Source organism: Mirounga angustirostris, unplaced genomic scaffold (genome assembly GCF_029215605.1).
Source record: "Mirounga angustirostris isolate CCGP_5_RB_7025 unplaced genomic scaffold, mMirAng1.0.hap1 SCAF_10, whole genome shotgun sequence".
Taxonomy (NCBI): Eukaryota; Metazoa; Chordata; class Mammalia; order Carnivora; family Phocidae; genus Mirounga; species Mirounga angustirostris.
This window is the reverse complement of record NW_026991718.1, coordinates 114,421,970-114,441,101: the sequence shown is the minus strand read 5'-3', so window position 1 is coordinate 114,441,101 and position 19,132 is coordinate 114,421,970. Positions and strand designations below refer to the sequence as shown.

Genomic DNA, 19,132 nt, shown 5'->3' with positions numbered 1-19,132 from the left:
AAGCAGCAGGCGAGTTTTCTGGGGTGATGTGATCTTGAAAGGGGGCTCAGTTGGCTGGTAGAAGCACTTGTCATGGAAGTGGCACACTTAAGATTTGTGCATTTCACTGTACATAAATTTCATCCACCCTCCAAAAAAGGTAAACTAGTTAATAATATGCATGTTTAAGTGTTTAGGAGTGTCTACTGTCTTCAACTGTCCTTTGAAATATATCAAAAAACAGGATGGATGGATGAAGGAATGGTTAGTTACATGATAAAAAAAATGTAGCAGAATGTTAACTGTAGAATTAAATGAAGGATATTTAATTATTTCAACTTCTCTGTATGTTTGAAAATTTTCACAATGCTGGCAGCCTTATATTATATTGGCAAATGTACTTCTGAGAGGTGCCTGGGTGGCTCAGTCGGTTAGGCGTCTGCCTTTGGCTCGGGTCATGATCCCAGGGTCCTGGGATTAAGCCCCATGTCCAGCTCCTTGCTCAGTGGGGAGTTTGCTTCTCCCTCTCCCTCTCTCTGCGGCTCCCCCTGCTTGTGCTGTCAAGTAAATAAATAAAAGTCTTAAAAAAAAAAATGTTCTTTTGAAACCCAGAAGCCATGCCCTCCATGCCCAGGACAGGTGTCAGCTTCTAACCTTAGTAGGTATTATATTCCCATATACTTGCTAGTTAAAGTACAGAGACCCTAGGGAATTTGCATGTGTTCTACCATCATTGAAACTTTTAAAAACCTGAATTTTTACATCTTAGGATGAGTCCAGCGAGTTTTACGCATTGTATCACAAACTGGAATGCATCCAAAGTGGGCTTCCCATGTGTGAAGAAATCCCATTGCCCAAGGGACTTGGAGGCAGAATGTATGTTCAGGAGTCATCTTGTTTTCACCAAGCCAGACTGAGCCTAAATCTTCCTTAGGAACTTGAAGGAAAGGTTTAGGAATTTTAAGGCAAGTAAGAGGGCATGGGAGGAGGACTAAGGGAAGAAAGGAAGGTCTGGTCTCCAAGCTCTTGCTCTGGAGCCAGACCACCTCCTTCCCTAGGGACAGAGCCCTTCTCCTCCTTTGGAGACCTGACTTTGCCATGAGGCAATTTATGTTGATCAGACCTTCTTCCCCCATTATCCTTCTTGGAGAAACCCAAGCCAGAAGGACACAGGAACCTCAGACTTAGATCCCAGCTTCCAGAAACCTCTGAGAACATAGAGGATACCAGTGACCATACCTCACTTTCTTCTAAAAGATTACTGATCCAGGGTCATTTTGCTCTGGTCCTACAATCCCCCCTCTCTCCTCAGGTATGCTTCCTGAGCCCACAGGGACAGGGCAAACCTGAAATGTTTTCCCAGAGAATCAGTCTTCCTTGGAGATTTGGGGAAAATTATTTGAAAGGACTACTGCTATATTAAGACAAACATGGATATATTATGGAGTGGAAAATCCCTATTATCTTTCACTAAAAAGGGAGATTTTGAAAAAATTTTGCTGAGCCCTTATAAACTACACCCCCAGGCTCCCAAGGGTACATCTTTTACTCCCCTGATACCATTAAGGAAACTTCACTGGAAAATTTAGAAAAGTATTTTTGCTAGATGGAAGAACTCACTGTAGACAAAGGTTACTTTTGGTGAATGAAGGACAATGAAGGGGGATTTCAAGGTTTATACTACACAGTTTTGAATCTTTTCCCTCTGTAAAGAAACAAAAAGACAAAAAGAAAAGCCTAATAAAAATAAATAAATACATGTGGTTTCTGGGGGAAAAATCCCAGAGTGCTACTGGATGACAGGTGGCCTACAGCCTCACAGAGTAGCAGGCACGTTCTGGGAGCCCTTCCCCCTCACCCCCCATGAGTCTAAGGGAAAGAAGGCACACGTTTACCTGTTTATGAGCTCACTCAGGTAAAGGGGATCATCGGGGAATTCTGGGAAGAAGGCGCAGAAAAAACAGCTTTTGGAGTCAGAGACTGTGACACAGTTGTGAAACCTCGGGCAAGTCATTCTCTAGACCTCAGTTTCCTCATCTTTAATACGGCTTTAATAATGTCTGCAGGGTACTGTGAGGATGATATGAGTCAAGGTATGTAACACACCTGGTGTATTCTGGGTACTCAACAAATACCACGCCTTTCCTATCCCCGGTGTAGTGTAGCAGCAGAAAAAAAGTCTTTCAAAACAAGAGAAGTGGCTAGGGACGAGAGGCCCAGAAACCAGGGTACCAACTATAAACCGGACTCCACTCAGCAAGTGTGGCCACAGGCGCAGTAGGAAGCAGGCCTCTCTGAACCACAAATTCAATCTGCCATGGGGGCCGGAGGCAGCACCGGGGCTTAGCCTTCAGACCATGTGATTACACCAGAAGACAGAGGGGCAGAGAGGCCTTTTCAACCTAGTGTTTAAAGACACACAGCAGGGTAAGCATTTCAGTTATTTTTAGTTAAAGAAAAACAGCCTTTTCCAAGGGTGACAAAATGAACTGAAGGTCAGGAGGAAGTAGGGTGTGGGCTGCTCAAAGCTCTTGCTCCAAAATCTGGAGGTGAGGAAAGAATGCCCTCCCAAGGATTCAAGGGTGATTGGCCAGCACAGGGATGACTTTGGTGACTTTGGTCACTGGGTTGGTCTAAGTAGGCTCTAAGGTGATTTCCACCTGCCAGTTGGTTGACATGATTAAATATTATTCTTGGGAGCTATTAAATTAAGGAATGATGCAGGGAGCCAAGAGACTGGCTTATTCAGTTGGATTCTGAATCACAATCAGGAAATAGTCTTTATCTGCAAAAGAGAAAAATGAAAAAATAAATCACTAAATCATTAAATCATTAAATCACCAACCATAAAAGGGGAGGGGAACAATAAAAAGCATCAATGCTCAGCCTACTTCCTACTGTCGGGAAAACGGAAGATGAATTTGCAAGTCTCCCAAGGGGGCTTCTGCTGGGAAAGCAGAGCCCCTCCCACCTGGCAGCCACGGCCTGCAGCACATCCTCTTTTCTAATCTTCATGGTACGGCATGGTGCCAACAGGGAGGTAGGAGTATCATCCCTGTTTTCTGGGTATGAAACTCAGGTTCAGAGAATTTAAATGAATTCCTTATGGCAGTGGTTCGCAAACTAGAGGGCACATGAATTACCTGGAGGGCTGGGCTCAAAACAAACACTACTGGGCCCCACCCCTAGCCCTTTGGATTCAGTAGGTCTGGAGTGGGGCCCAAGAATTTGCATTTTTTAAATTAAGTTTTTATTTTTTTATTATTTTTTTAAATTATTTTTTTAAAAGATTTTATTTCTTTATTTGACAGAGAGAGAGAGCACAAGCAGGGGGAGTGGCAGGCAGAGGCAGAGAGAGAAGCAGGTTCCCCGCAGAGCAAAGGAAGCCTGATGTGGGACTCGATCCCAGGACCCCAGGATCATGACCTGAGCCGAAGGTGGTCGCCTAACCAACTGAGCCACCCAGGTGCCCCTAAGTTTTTATTTTTAAATTTGTATTTATTTCTTTAAAGTTTTGTTTATTTATTTATTTACTTACTTACTTCTCGCTACACCCAACGTGGGGCTCAAACTCACAGCCCCGAGATCAAGAGTCACATGCTCCTCTTACTGAGCCAACCAGGGGCCCCTAATCAAGTTTTTAATTTTAATTCCAGTATAGTTAAAAGAATTTGCATTTTTAACAAGTTCCCAGGTAATGCTAATGCTGCAGGTTCTGGAACAACCACTAGGTTAAGGTTGCTCTTCATTTTATTTTAGAAGAAACTGGAGAAGCAGGGCATTTCAACTTTGCCCATTTAAACCAAAATATTTATCAAGGCTTCCATGTGCCCAGTCCTGGGCCAACTGCTTCTCATACGGTACCTCAATCAATCACTCTATGAGACAGACACTAGTGTTTTCCACTTCACTGACGCCCTGGGAGTTAAATGACTTGCCCAAGCCAAGGCAAAAACTCAGTGTGGGGTAGCTAGCTGGGTTTGACCCAGATGCTCTGCATGCCTCTGGCCTGCCCTCTGTTGAAGAGGGGAGAAATGGCAGGACCTTGGCCTTGTCTGCTTTGTGTGTGCTGATTCAAACCTAAAGTTTGCTTCTTCCCACGATGACAGGCTGTTGCAGATTGGCAGAAACAGATTTTATAAGACTAAGAGTTTCATGGCTAAGCAATCTGTACAAATTAAAATCACTTACAAATAAAAATAGAAATAATTAACAAGCCACCAATAGAAACAGACAAAATTAGCAATATAGTGTCTTTTCTTCCAAATATCAAGCTCTAAATTCAATAATATCATTCCAAGTGCTTTGTGGGAAGCAGTGTTAAAGCTTGATTATGCTACATTAACTTGGCCTTATATTAATGAGGTTAATAAATGAAAACCAAAAGTCTACCTTAAAACGTCTTTTTGCATGGGCTATTCTGGGCCAGGATGGGGTGAAATCTGGCACACATATGGAGGACTAAACTATCGGAAACTACCTGTTGTTATTTGTGGTCTGGGAAGCAGCTTCTCAGTTTGATCAACCAGAATGATTAGGTGGGAAGGAAGGGACAGTGGACTTCCTTCCTGGGCAGAGCTCTTCCAAATTGTTTCCATGGTGTGGGAGCTAATTATAGTCGCAGAAGGACCCATCTCAACATGCAGCAACTAGGCCTGTTTTATGCTGGGGGCCATCCCCATGGGGCTTGTGCTCTGTGGAAACCTAAGGCAATCTAGTCCTAATGCTTCAGAGGCTCTTGTCAGTGGCTCCGGCCCACAAGAGTTCTGGCACCAAAATCCTATATATATATTTTGCCATATCAAAGTGCGTGAGTCAAGGTGTCAAATCATTGGTTTTCATCTTAAATACCATGTCCCACAGACATTCCTTTTTTTTTTTTTTTTAAAGATTTTATTTTTATTTATTTATTTGAGAGAGAGAATGAGAGACAGAGAGCACGAGAGGGAAGAGGGTCAGAGGGAGAAGCAGACTCCCTGCCGAGCAGGGAGCCCGATGCGGGACTCGATCCCAGGACTCCAGGATCATGACCTGAGCCAAAGGCAGTCACTTAACCAACTGAGCCACCCAGGCGCCCCGTCCCACAGACATTCCTGACCCCCATCCCCACAGCTCACCCCACCTCTTACTCCCACAGTGCAGGGTCAGCAATGGAGGGAGATTTAGGGAAATCATTCATATATTTACTCATCAACTATTTGTTAAATGCTTACTATGTGCTTACAAATCTGTCTTCTTAGAACTGTCAGGCGGGGAGACTTAAAAATGCAGATGAGCAGGCTGGTTGGCTAAATGAAAAAGGCAAGATGGAGCGCTGCCAGCAGCAGGATGGCACGTGTGAGGGCCCAGGGAGAGAAGGTGGAGTCTCTTGAAGCTCTAGAAGGCAGCAGAATGGCTGGAGAAGTGGTGAGGGTGTTCAGAAGGAACACTCACCCTGTTGAAGGCAACCTCAAAAAGTCACACAGCTCTCCAGCACAAGAGAATGTGTGTGTGTGGCACTGTGGGAGCGTGAGTGCAAGACAGAGTGAGCGAGCAAGAGTGAGAGGGTGTGCAAGCCCTCCCTGCAGGCCTCTGTGTGTCGCTCAGAAGGAGTCCAGCCATTCCATCCTCACCTCCACTGACAAACCTGAGGGGCTTCTGGGCCTGTGAACTCCAAGGAGAACCTCTAACTTGGGAGTTGCCAACCCTGGACTCAAGCACCAACAACACCCATTAACTGTGAATGCCTGTGGGTCCTCAAGGGCAAGCTGGAGATGCCTTTGCTGTCAAGGTGAGAATGGACAGTCAGGAACATACAGATGACTCTGCCGTTCTAGAGGAGACGTTCTTGGAAGCTTTAAGCTTAAAGAGAAAGCTGTCCATGGAGAATCTAATTTGGGAATCACATCATTTGTCCTTGCCTCACAATGTGTGCCTTCCTGTGGGCACAAAGTCTGCTCTGACATGCAGGGCTCTGACATGCAGGGTCAACAGAGGGACCATTCCTAGCCTAACTTTTAGGGAAGTGGAGGTTTGTGTAGCCATACAACATGAGTCTTAGGAGGGATTTGAGTTCAAATATTTCCCAGTCTTTCTAGCCCACTCAGAGCCAACCCACTCAATCAGATGGGGTGTCTCAGGAGACCAGAGCAGTATAGTACCTTACTTGACAGTTTATAGACATGGAAATAGTGGTTCAGAGATATTCCGTGACTTAAGGTCACACTCAAAAGAGATAAAGCTGGGAAAACAGATTTTGTCTGCTGCAATCTGGTATTCCTCACAGAACCAGAGGCATCATAATGGGTTGGTAAGTGATGCATCAAACAGTGATTAAACTGATAAACACCATACAGCATGTTTTTGGAATAAATGCCTCTGAATTATCCTATGTTCTTCTCTGTGACCAACCTGCTCTGTCCCTACCCCTCTAGGAAGTGTCCCAGGGAGATTGTGAGCCCCTGTGACTGGGTCAATGGTTCTCCCTTTGTATCCTTCTAAGCAACCCGAATGGGCCAGAACAAGCCTGAGAAGAGAATCAACACTGCCCTGCTACTGGGGTGGTTAACCCATCAGATTACCCCAGAATTCTGCAACCAGCTTCCTCATCATCTGTGTTGCCAAGCCCAAAGACATTCAATTTCCAGAGCCTCCCTATGGCCCTCCTTCATCCAGGTCCCAATCACAATCATATCACCTCTTGCCTTAAAAACCACCACAGGGTCAAGTCCACACAGGTAAGTTTGGTGTCTGATGCCTCTTCAAAAATGGACCAAACATCTCACCTCTCATTCTTTCCTACACATATTCTGATGGCCTAGACAAGCTGCACTGCAGCCTACCTGCATCATCACGTGCACACTTAACTGTGTGGCACAGCCAAAAAAGAGAGAGGAAGGAACAGAAATAATAATATAAAAATAGTCCTGGACAATTAATCTGTCCACTACTCCAGTCTGTGAGTGAGGTGATACAGGCCAGGACAGGTAGCCCTGATGTTCCCTCCTGTGGTGCCAGTCCTTGTGGGCTCCTCCCAGGAGGCGCATTTCATCATCCTGCAAATGATCCTAAGATCTAAAGACAGGTATAGTTTGTACTACACAGCTCTTAAATGCAGGCCAAGCACTGCATGAGAAATAAAAGCAGCAATCTGTTCCAACACTGGAGGAAAAACTGGCCATATGGGGCCCAGAGAGACAGGACTATACTTTAGAAGTGGGCAATTTAACATTTTTTCAAGGATAAAACGACCATATGATATTTTTGTCTTGTGCTTTGGTTTCAAATTACTGAGCTCTTTTTCTTTCAAACATAGCTTTCCCACCCCTTCAACTTGCTTACACTCTTTCCTGTGCCTTCTAGATTCAGCTCAAATGTCCCCTCTTCTGGGAAGACCTAATCACACCTTCTCTATGTTCCGTGAGACCATGATTCCCCTCTGTGGCCTAAACCCTAGTACAGGGTCTGGCCTAGAGTCACAGTGAATAAGTATTTGTTGGGGATACCAGCCAGAGACTGGCTAGGCAGTGAGGCAATCAACTCTGTACCTTCAATTCTTCAGGCCTTGCAATGGCACCTATGGGGACACTAATGTGCCAAGTATTCCTGATAAGCTATCCAGAATATGCTGTGACAGTTTGCTCCCAAGTGGGAATGTGGAAGACCTCTTACCTGGTGCAACCATAATTTCATTTTTCTTGGAGCGAATTCGCAGGAAGGTGAGGTCATTCTGGGGGTCGATTTCACGCACCGTGCTCCGAGCCTTCAAGATGAAGTTGTGCATGAGGTTGGCATACTGTGTGGTGGTGGGATTGTCCATGGTGCTCTTGATGGGAATGCCTGAGGGGAGAGCAGGGACTGAGTAGGAAGTTGGAGCCCCTTTCTGCCCAAATCCCAACCCCACACCCTTAATTCAAGAGCGGACTAGCAGTTAACAGTCAATGCCACTATTTACTGAGGACTTGACAGGCACAGTGCTGAGCACTTTAAGTATGGCAGCACCAGTCCCCGGAATTATGCTGGCGGTGGAATCACCATCTTCACTCGCCAATGAGGCAACAGAAGCTCTGAGCCTTCACACAGCACAGAAGCAGTGGGGCTAGGATTCAAATGCAGGCCTGTTGGCTCCACTGCTGGGCTCCTTCCACAGGCCACACTGTCTTCACTGGTTTCCAGCAATAAAAGAAGAGACTATCATTCAGAACACTTAGAACCTGAACAAAGAGGACAGCTCTTGTGAATTTGTAAATACTGAGAAGTAGGAAGAAGAAAAAAAGGTCAGCCTATGCCAAGACATTACCATCACTAGTGCTTTGCTCCAGTTCCCACCAAGGGAGGCTTAGGGCCCAGCTGTAAACACATGTCTATACACATGTTGGTGCCCCTCGAATTAAAGCGTGTTTCTCTGTCTGCATATAGACTTGTAAACAGCATTGCTATTGCTTTCAAAGAGCCCACAACTGGCCATTCCACAGAATTAATCACTCCTTTATTGTTGGTACATAGGCTGGATTTTTTTACTTAATTACCATGCAGTGAACACCATTGTGTACCAAGCCTTTTCTGTTTTGAAGATTGTTTCCTTGCAATGAACTATTAAAATGGACCTCCCTTACTGGTCAGTGCCTATCATCATGGAGGTGAAAAATGGGGCTCAGCTTGAGCCACCTCAGGACACAACCGAATCATCAGGTGCCTATGAATCACCAAGACATATCAGCAGAAGGCTCCACTGAGGAAGACTTAAGTGCCCACAGCGGACAGGCAGTTGTGATGAATGTGGCAAAAATGGCTGCTCACACATAAGTGGCTAGATTTGGGGGCCCATGACCCTGCTGGTCTGGCCCACAAGCGACCAGCTTAAGGACTGGCCAAAGGCAATTACCCTCAGGCCTACTCACAGGTGGCAAGAAGCTGGCCCAATCTTGTCTTCTTAAAGCACAGGAACATGAGAGTAGGCAGAAGAGGACATAATAGCAAGAGAAGCAGCTGGGTCAGAAAGGCTGTTTTGAGCCAAGTGAGGTCATGAGGACAGACTGTAGTGATCACTTGCCTTCAAGGGACAAGAGGACTAGATCATTAGGGTTGCTATTGGGTCCTGGGTGGTGACAATGTGCCCACCAGGCCCCACTCCATAGCAGAATCTTCCTAAGGATGGCAGTATGAGCAGCTGGGGTGATGACTGAGGAGGAACTCTGAAATCTGATGACCTGGACTTATACCCTGGCTCTACCCCTTCATGGCTATGTGGCCTTACACAAGTGATTTAACCTCTCAAGCTTCCGTTTCTTCATCTGTAAAATAATGCTTGTGCTGTGAGGATTAAATATGGCTAATTCATTTAAAAATGTTTAGCAAGAGTACAAATGTAATGTTGGCTTGTTATCAACATCACTACACAATAAATCCCATCCCCCAGGTAACTTGAGGGGCCAATCTCAAGGCCTGGAGAAGTTTGGATGATCAAAACTCTTGACCTTTTCTTCTTCTTCTTTTTTTTTTTTTTTAAAGATTTTATTTATTTATTTGAGAGAGAGAGAATGAGAGAGAGCAAGCACATGAGAGGGGGGAGGGTCAGAGGGAGAAGCAGACTCCCCGCCGAGCAGGGAGCCCGATGCGGGACTCGATCCCGGGACTCCAGGATCACGACCCGAGCCGAAGGCAGTCGCTTAACCAACTGAGCCACCCGGGCGCCCCGACCTTCTCTTCTTATATACCATAAGGCCATCTTCTCTCAGTCCCTCTGCCTGGAACTTTCCTTCCTTCCCCATTCTCTCATAATTCCCACTGATTCCTCAGGTGTCCATTTTCTGGTGGATCTACCCACCTCCAGATGTGGTCAATGCCTCCATTCTACCGATCCCATACAATTTTCCTTCAGAGCAGTTTCCTCTGGAGTTTGATATCACACCATTATGGAAGTGAGCAGGACCAGGTCTGATTTGCTCACCATTGTCCTTAAAGAGACTTCACTAAGCATTTATTGCAGACCATAAATGAGTGCTCTCAAGGGCTCCTTCAGCAGTTCGAATACTGTCATGAGTTTGATCACATTTCTACTAAGTGAGATGTGTATAAAGGAGACAAGAAGCTAACCACTTGTTGGCTCACTTTAAAAACAAAAGAAAATGTAGAGGTAGTAAGAAGGCGGGACAGGGACCAAAACTGGGGAGGATTTCAAATAAGGACAAGAGATCAAGTCCAGATTCACAGGATGTCAGAGCTGGAGACACCACAAAGATAGCCAAATGATTAGGTCGCCTACTCTAAGCTTCTGCCTTCACAAATGGGGACTGTGCAGCCTGCAGAAGTAGCTGGTCATGAGGGAGCACGATTTCTAACTTGGGGCTCAGATCTGTCAAGACCAAGGTTGAATAGCCAGGTCCTCCCACCAAACCCAGCTTCATCAATCAACAATAAAAAACATTAACAATATTTAACAGAGGCAGTAGCCCCCCGCCTTATCTGTGGTTTCACTTTCCATGGTTTCAGTTACCCGCATCAACTCTGGTCTGGAAGCAGATGATCCTCCTGATCAGGTCAACAGGAGCCTAATATTGCCTCACAATGTCTGTGTCATTCACCTGACTTCACTTCATCATGTAGGCAATTTTATGATCTCACATCATTACAAGAAGGGTGAATACTGTATAACAAGGTATTTTGAGAGACAACATTCACATAATATAGTATACTGTCACTATTGTTTTATTACTAGTTATTGTTGTTAATCTCTTACTATGCCTTATTTATAAATTTAACTTTATCATAAGTATGTACGTATAGAAAAAACCATAGTATACATAGGGTTGGGTACTATCCTGGTTTCAGGCATTCACTGAAGGCTTTGGAATGTATGCCCCATGGATAAGGGGGGTCTACTGTATTTATTAAGCACCAACTACGTGTCAACATTGTTCTAGGTGCTGGGGATACAGCAATGAACACAAGAGACAAATCTCTGCCCTCATAAAGCTTACACATTTGAGTCTTTTATGTTGCCCTGTGTGGGTAGCAGCAGAAGATGGCAGGGGGTCTGAAGAGGTACAAATGGAATGGAATATTCCTTAAGTTCTTGGTAATTCCATTTAAATTCACACTTTTACTATGAAACATCATTTAAATTTGGCCAAGGCAAAGATGTCAAAGGCAGTGGCAGATGGCTGGTAAGTGACTGGGATAAGGGTGTGTCATTAGTTCAGGGGCAAAAGCAATCACTCTGGGCTCGGGTGGTCGGGAAATGCATCCTGCAGGAAAAGGCAGCTGAGCTGAATCATGGGGGTAGGAAAGCCCTAGATGGGATAATAGGAATCCCTAACTAATCATCCTTCATGGAAGCTTCCAGAGAGCTTAAAGGCCCTATAGAGCAGTGAGTTCTGACCACCTCCATCCACAGCTGGGTGACCTTGAACAGGTCACCTAATTTCTCTCAGCTCTGGGTTTCTCATCTGAAAAATGGGCAAAACCCCTGCCTTGCAGGGTCATGGTGTGAAATGTGAGACTAAAGTGGGAGCTCTGTAGATGGGACACAAATTAAAAATAAATAAATACATGCAATAATTTTAGCATTTATATGGCAGTTACCATACATCAGGTACTGTTCTAAAAGCTTCCCTTAAAGGAAGGTAGTATAATTATCCACGTTTTACAGATGAGGAAGCTGGAACAGAGAGGTTAAGTGACTAGCCTAAGATCACACTGCTGATAAAAATTAAGTAGAGCCAGGATTCAAACCTAGGCAGTCTGGTTCCACATTCTATATTCTTAGCCACTGGGCAATACTGCCACATTAGTATATGAAAAAGAAGTGCCCGTTAGTATCCAGAAGGTAAGCATTTGGTGCTATATTCTCCCAATGAAAAAGCTCAAGTTTGGGGGCAGTTTTAAAGCAAAACTGAAGGCTGTGGCTTGCAAATACTGATGGAGGCCTATTCCCTCCCCATTTGGGAAATAACCCCAGGAGCTGCTCCCTCCCCATCTGAGGTCAAAAAATGTCCAGTCTAAGACAGTCTCTCTGGGGAGATATACAAATAGTCTTTCAGATCTCGGAGTAAGAAGCAGCCAAAAGAGACTGCCTGGATCAACCACTCCACTTACGGCAGCTGAGGTCTGAAGAAGGGAAGAGGAAGCCCCAGGCCCTCCAGCTGAGCAGTGGCAGACCTGAGCTGGAATCTGCTCCTGCCTCCACAGTGTCCGAAGAGACCCAACCTGCTGCCTGCTTTGACCACATGGTATAATTAGAGTTTGACAAAGCTGCGGAGCACGTGCTATGCGCTGCCTAGTTCTGGGCTGGCCAGGGTCTAACAACTTGGAAAATAACATTCTAACTAAGGACATGCCACTTCTACTTTTTCACCCTTGATGACTTTCATTCTGCTCTATTTAAGTAGGCATTATTGAGAATTCTGCCTTTCTAAAAACAAGGGTTAGAATGACAACACATACACACAGAGCTCTCAAGGAGTCGCGAACAAATCAGTTGACTAAATGCACTGCACTAGAGAACGGGGGAGCCCAGCTGGGTGACCCTGGGCATGGCCTGGGCTACAGACCAGCAGCTACTCTCTGTTCCTTCACAGTACAGTGTGGGAGAGAGAGCACAAGTGCATTCAGACAGACTTGGCATGAAATCTTGGTTCTATAATGGCAGGCAAATCAATTAAATTTCTAGACTCCGTCTTCTCTACTGCAAAATGGAGACAACAGGGCTGCTTTACGGAATAAATGAAACAATATGTTTGTAAAGCACTGGCCTGTGGCTTGGCACTGAACAAGTGTGTGATAAATGTTAGTCGTTTTCTTCACCATGTCTACTGCAGTTTGGGAAAATTAGTATCTGTACTCTTCTAGTTGTTGAAATAATGGTATAGAAAAGGAGAGAGGGGTGCCTGGGTGGCTCAGTCGGTTAAGCACCGGACCCTTGATTTTAGCTGAGGTCATGATCTCAGGGTTGTGAGATCGAGCCCCCCACTGGGCTCAGCGCTGGGCATGGAACCTGCTTAGGATTCTCTTTCTCCCTCTCCCTCTGCCCTCCCTGCCTGCCCCACAAAAGGAGGGAAAAGCTATAGGTATTAAGAAGTTGACCAGAGTATTATCTAGTAAAATAGTAGAAACAGGGGCACCTGGCTGGCTCGTGGGTAGATTGTGCAGCTCTTGATCTCAGGGTTGTGGGTTTGAGCCCCACACTAGGGGTAGAGTTTACTTAAAAATAAAAGTAGAAACCATATAAATGGTGGATGGTGGATAAACATCGTACTGGCAGTTAAAAATTTTGCTTATGTAAATCATGAAGAAAAAAAGCCAAAAAACAAGCTCATGAGTAAACATATGAAAAAGAGTAACAATTATAATTATGACCAAGAGAAGATGTACCTGGGCAAGGGCTAAAAAGCATGGCATAGTAAAAAGTATCATCTATCAGGGCAGTGGGATTGAGTGAATTTTTCCTCTTTTAAACTTTGGAATTCCAACAATAGTGCTAGGACACTGGAAGTGCTTAAAAAAGGGTAAAAATTAGATCCTGTATATGAAAGGGCTTAGTAAACAGTGTCATGCTGTGTTTGGGCTGTTTTCTTGGGGCCTGCCTGTGAGCAGGTCATGGCCAAAGGGAGGGTGTACCTTCTGTGTTCACCACGATGATGCCCTGTACTCCCTTCTGGCTCTGAAGTCGCTTCAGTGTCTCCTCCACCTCTGCCTGCCAGAGAGAACAAGACCCAGGTTAGGAGGGGTCAGGAAGACCGGACTGACTTCCTCATACTCCCGGCAGATTAATCACACATTTGTCTTCCAATAACAAACAAGTGACATCCAGGCACATGGCACCTCCTCAAAGCTCCCCAGGCCTGTTTGGAGTGGTCCCTGGGCCATCCACAGGGCTTAAACCATCTGCTCACAAACCCCAGCATGGGGCGTGGCTACTCCTGGCTCTTTGCCCACTAGGCACTATTACCTCTCCCTGCTTAGCTATTTGGGAGCAGAACATAAATACCTTTTTTGGGAGTATAGACACATCCATGACTCACATATTTGGGACACTTGGGAGACCAGATTCTGATGATTTGAAAAAACCCTAACAGTGGTGTCTAATAGGAAGGAGAATAAGTTGTCATTTGTGGCCCAAACAGCACAAATGAAAATATTCCAAAGGAAGAAAAATGACTCCATGAGGATAAATTCAGTGACTTAGTAAGCTAGCATCTGAGACAGTGTGACACACGGCACACAGCCACAGGGAAATGTGCCCGGGGAAGGGGCTCATTAATCTTGATTCTCCAGAAACTAGCACATGGCATTTGGGAGCTCACCCTATCATGCCAGGCCTTCTATATTATTATCACTCCCATCTCTTTTACCCTTCCTTCAACTCTCCATCTCCATGCCTATACCTCCCTATCTCTACATCTTTTTTACCCTAACAAGGAAATCCAGTAAATTCTTCTAGGCCATCTAAGACATACCTCTTCCACGAAGCCTTTACTGATCCCCCAACTCTGGAGTCTTTGCCCACTTCTGACTCCCCAAACTCTTGACTGTCTCTCTAGGAATGCATTAGATACTGGTTTACTTGTTTCTATAATGCTCTGTAGAACAGGTGCTCAGTAAACAACTGCTTAACTGAACTAAGCCAAATCTGTGGATGGAAACTGGCCTTAAAGTGTGCTTGTTCTTAGGAGGCCCCTTCCAGACCAGTCCAGAATCCAGGCAGAAGCTACTCAAAGGCTGAGTCAGGCTATGTTGAAAACAGACGCCATCCACCTAAAGAAAGTGGTTCCCCACCCCCAAGGGCTAATGAGTTGGCCTGCAGGGGAGGAGCTTCTAAACAGTGATGGAGAGAGCACAATGAATTATTGTTTTTCTAGTAGGAACAAGGCTGACAATCCAATCACTACCACCCAGTCCCCAATGATATAAGAATACTCAAATGCTGGAGAGAAGAGCAAACAAGTTGCTCCTACGAGATGGCAAATAGCCTGACACCTCATAAATCTGGAGCCTGAGTAAAAGGACAGGGTTAGCTCTGTGGACATGAGTACAATACAGTGGTTCATGCATGTATGAGGTCATAATTCATTCAAGACTTTCAGTGAGCTCCTATTAAGTGCTGTTCTGGGGAGGAGGGGTAAAGTACAATAGTGGCCAATATTACACAGTACTCAATCTGACCTGGTAACTTTCCCGAAACTCATCCTAAGGAAATAACTTAAAAGAAGAAAACAGCAAGATGTCTGCCGCTGTGACACCTGCAGTTGCAAAAAAGAGAAAGAGCCAAAAATGCCCAATAATTAGGAAAAAAGCCAATTATATTATAGCATGTCTGTTCACAGGAATATAATACACACATTAACAACGGTAATCAGAATATTTATATCACTACAAAAAGTTTACGATATAACATTAAGTGAAAACAGCTAAATGCAACAATAAAGTGCCTGATGAGGGCACATGAAAACAAGCAAGCTAGGGCTCTGAAAAAAATAAAAGCCACATTGAGAGCAGGGAATTATAGATAAGGTTTTCTTTTTTTTTTAAACAGCGTCTTTTTACTCCATTATACTGTTTCTACTTAAAAACATTTTTTGGGGTGCCTGGGTAGCTCAATTGGTTAAGTGTCCGACTCTTGGTTTCGGTTCAGGTCATGATCTCAGGGTCATGAGATTGAGTCCCTCCCACATCAGGCTCTGCACTCCGTGCACTCTGCTTGAGATTTTCTCCCTCTCCCCCAACTCGTGCTCTCTCTCTTAAATAAACTAAAAAAAAGAAAAAGAAAGAAAAAAGAAAACCAACAACAAACCACCAAACCCAAACATTTTTTTAACCCTTCTCTGTGTATCCAAGAAAGAGATCTCTAATATGAGGACTGTAGAGCTCTGACATGCTCAGCATTGACAGCTCAGTCAATGTGCAATCAACCTAGAGAAGGGAAAGAAAGCTAAAATCAAAGGTGTCAGAATAGAGGTCTGAAATATCCCCTGGAGGTTCGAAAGTGGGGCTGAAATGAAAAAGATGAATACTTCATAACTGCTATTCACTTCAGCCCTACTTCAGGTATATGGGTACCAGAAAACAATGTGCCAGACATTGTTTTAGGCCTGGGGATGATATAATGAACAAAATCTAACAAAAACCCTTGGAAGGGGCAGACATTAAAAAAACAAAAAACAAAAACAAGTAAAATATAGTGTCGGATATATCGGATATAGTAGGGAGGGGATCTGGAATGCAGGGGTTGATGGCATTTTTTTTAAGATTTTATTTTGTTTATTTGAGAGAGAGAGAGAAAAAACACAAGTTGGGGGAGGGGCAGAGGGAGAAGCAGACTCCATGCTGAGCAGGAGCCTGACGTGGGATTCAATCCCAGGACCCTGAGACCATGACCTGAGCCAAAGGCAGCTGCCCAACCAACTGAGCCACCCAGGCAGGCAATTTTAAATAAGGTGGTCAGAGAAGGCCTCATCAAGGTGAGAGCTGAGTAGTGATCTGAGTGAAGAAAATGAGGGAACTAATGTGGATTTCTAAGGAGAGTGTTCCAGACAGCATGAAGAGCAAGTACAAGAGCCCTGAGGTAGCATGTTCCAGGGCTCACAGGAACCAGTGTGGCTGAAGTGCAGTGAGCCGCAGCGGGCAGATGAGAGAGGGAGCCTGGGTCAGACTAGATTTCAGTGGGTTTGGTAGACCACAGCAATGACTTTGATTTTTAATGGGGATGATATGGGGAGCCACTAGCAGGTTTTGAGGAGAGGAGTGACAAGATCTGATGTTTCAAAACAATGGCTCTGGTTGCTGTGTGGAGCACAGACTGCAGGGGGCAAGACCAGCCCGCCTGAGCCTGGGCCCAGACATGTGCCACTCCCTCTGAAGGAAGCAACCTTCTCTCCCTCAGTCACTGCTTGATGTAACTAACTTGCAACTCTTTGGATTCAGCTCATGAGCCTTCTGTGGGAGACCTTCTTCCCTCTTCTGTCCCTCTTTTAGGTACCCTTGGCACCCTGCCTTCACAGCACTTACCACAATGGAATGTAACTATCTGTGCTCCTCTAGACCCAAAACACCCCAGGAACAAGGACCTCAACTTTATAGCCCCACTACCCGGCATAGTATAGGCTCAGTAAATACTTAAGGAACAAATAAAAAGCATTTTTACAACCATGTTTTACAAAAATCAACCTTTTCAAGTATAGGAGGGGGTACATAGCCTTACAATACCCAGGGTAAACAAGAGCTAGGGTTTAGGTGATCCTACGTTTAATGAGAACCCGTGACCAAGACCTGGCTGCTTAAAGAAAACACACACCAAGAAAGGGAGGATATACAATTTATACATTAACCTGCTCAGTACCTGCTACAGGTCAGATATTGGGATGAATGTTTTCAGACACCTCTCTCATCTGAACCTTCCGTGGTTAGTAGGATCTCCATTTTACAATGAGGAAATGGGAGATTCAGAAAGGAGTTTTGCCCAAGGACACACAGGTCAACAGAAGAGCTGAATATGCCACTGACCATAACTGATGAGGTCCCTGCCCGCAGAGAGCTCACATTCTGGTGAAGAGACATTCTTTTTTTTTTTTTTTTTTAAGATTTTTATTTATTTAATTGAGAGAGAATGAGCGCAAGTGAGATAGAGAGCACAAGCAGAGGGAGCTGCAGGCAGAGGGAGAGGGAGTAGCAGGCTCCCTGCTGAGCAGGGAGCCCGATGTGGGGCTTGATCCCAGGACCCCGGAATCATGACCCGAGGGGAAGGCAGGCACTTAACTGATTGAGCCACCCAGGTGCCCCAAGATTTCTTTCTTTCTTTCTTTTTTTTTTTTTGATGGCTGATGGCGAAGAGACATTCAAAAATCAAGTAACCATGATTCCTGCAGAGTACAGGGACAGGGCTAGGGGGCAGGGGAATATACTTGGCTAGTGTGGTCTGGAACACCTGAGGATGTAATCTTTAAGCAAAGAACTAAATGATGAAAAAGAAAAGCACTCCAGGCAAAGGACTGAAAGCAAAGCCAGTGAAGTGGAAACAAGTTCGGCATGTTTAAGGAATAGAGAGGGCTAGTATTGCCAATGTTTTTTGATTCTTTGCTAATTTGATAGGCAAAAATCATATAACAGAAAGTCAACTTTTCTTTAACTTTTAAGAGTTATCAGTGAAGTTGAAATGAAACTTATTGACTGTTTACATCTCTCAATTTTGAGTCTTTTGATTTTTCCACATACTTACTGATTTTCAAAAACTTTTGTATGTTAGGAATATTAGACTTTTGACTAGTATATAGTTAAAGATAATAAAAATATTTTTCTGTAAGACTAGAGAATAGTCTTTTCCAACATGATCCCAACCAGTAGGATGGGGCTAGGCCTGGGTGAGTTGGGAATCATGAGGTCTAGAGGGGTCTCCAGGAGACAGAAGGGCACCAGCTATCTATCTGGGTTCAGGAGAAAGTGCTTAAAACAAACCTCAAGTTCAGACTTAAAAGAGCCAACAAGAAAAACTAATGTTGCCAAAAAGCCACAAGCAGCAATCCTAGGCAGGCATCCAAGTCATGCCAGCTCTAGATCAAACTTTGTCATTCTGCAGAGCTAGCCAACTGGTACCAGAAATATGGTGGATATGTAATAGAATGGATATGGAGTCCCTCAGGGTTGGCTCACAATCACAATCCTGTCCTGCTCCTAGAGAGAGCCCAACTAGTATCCTCCGCATCCTGGGTCCTAAGTACTACTAACATGGGTGTCTGCATCAGGCAAGAAACAAGCCTTCTGGGTTCTTTAGTTCCCAGCTGCGAGTTGCTGACAGATAGAAAACAAATAGCAGTAAAACTCCAGGATTATTTATTGGTTCAGCATAAGAGGATTAACCATCAGAAGCATATGATTCACAAAGAAACTGTGACCAATCTGACTGCTAAGCATAAACATTTGTATAATTAGTATTGTAAAATTTGTATAAAACAAAAATGAATCAAGAGGACAAAAAAACCTGCATCTAATATAACAAAAGAGTAATTCCAAAACATCACACAAAAATGATTAAGAAAATAAAAGTCTAGGGGCACCTGCGTGGCTCAGTTGGTTAAACGTCTGCCTTCAGCTCAGGTCATGATCCCAGGGTCCTGGGACTGAGTTCTGCATTGGGCTCCCTGCTCAGGCAGGAGTCTGCTTCTCCCTCTACCCTTCCCCCCTA

The 19,132-nt window shown here is 44.6% G+C and overlaps 1 protein-coding gene across 3 annotated transcripts in view; it reads right to left on the bottom strand.

The window, feature by feature from the left end:
* The window catches only part of DYNLRB1 (dynein light chain roadblock-type 1), a 41,978-nt gene that overhangs the window by 19,591 nt on the left and 3,255 nt on the right, over positions 1-19,132 (bottom strand). Inside the window, exons 2-4 of one of the 3 annotated variants that reach the window (XM_045885641.2) lie at positions 13,576-13,651; positions 7,630-7,797; positions 2,408-2,764 (exon numbers count right to left, since the gene is read on the bottom strand). In XM_045885641.2, coding sequence (XP_045741597.1) covers positions 2,721-2,764; positions 7,630-7,797; positions 13,576-13,651 — 288 coding nt within the window. In that variant the 3' untranslated portion in view covers positions 2,408-2,720. Of the gene's footprint in view, positions 1-2,407; positions 2,765-5,340; positions 5,742-7,629; positions 7,798-13,575; positions 13,652-19,132 lie in introns of those variants that run through there. The other 2 variants (XM_064573054.1, XR_010405820.1) reach the window with 2 other exon arrangements.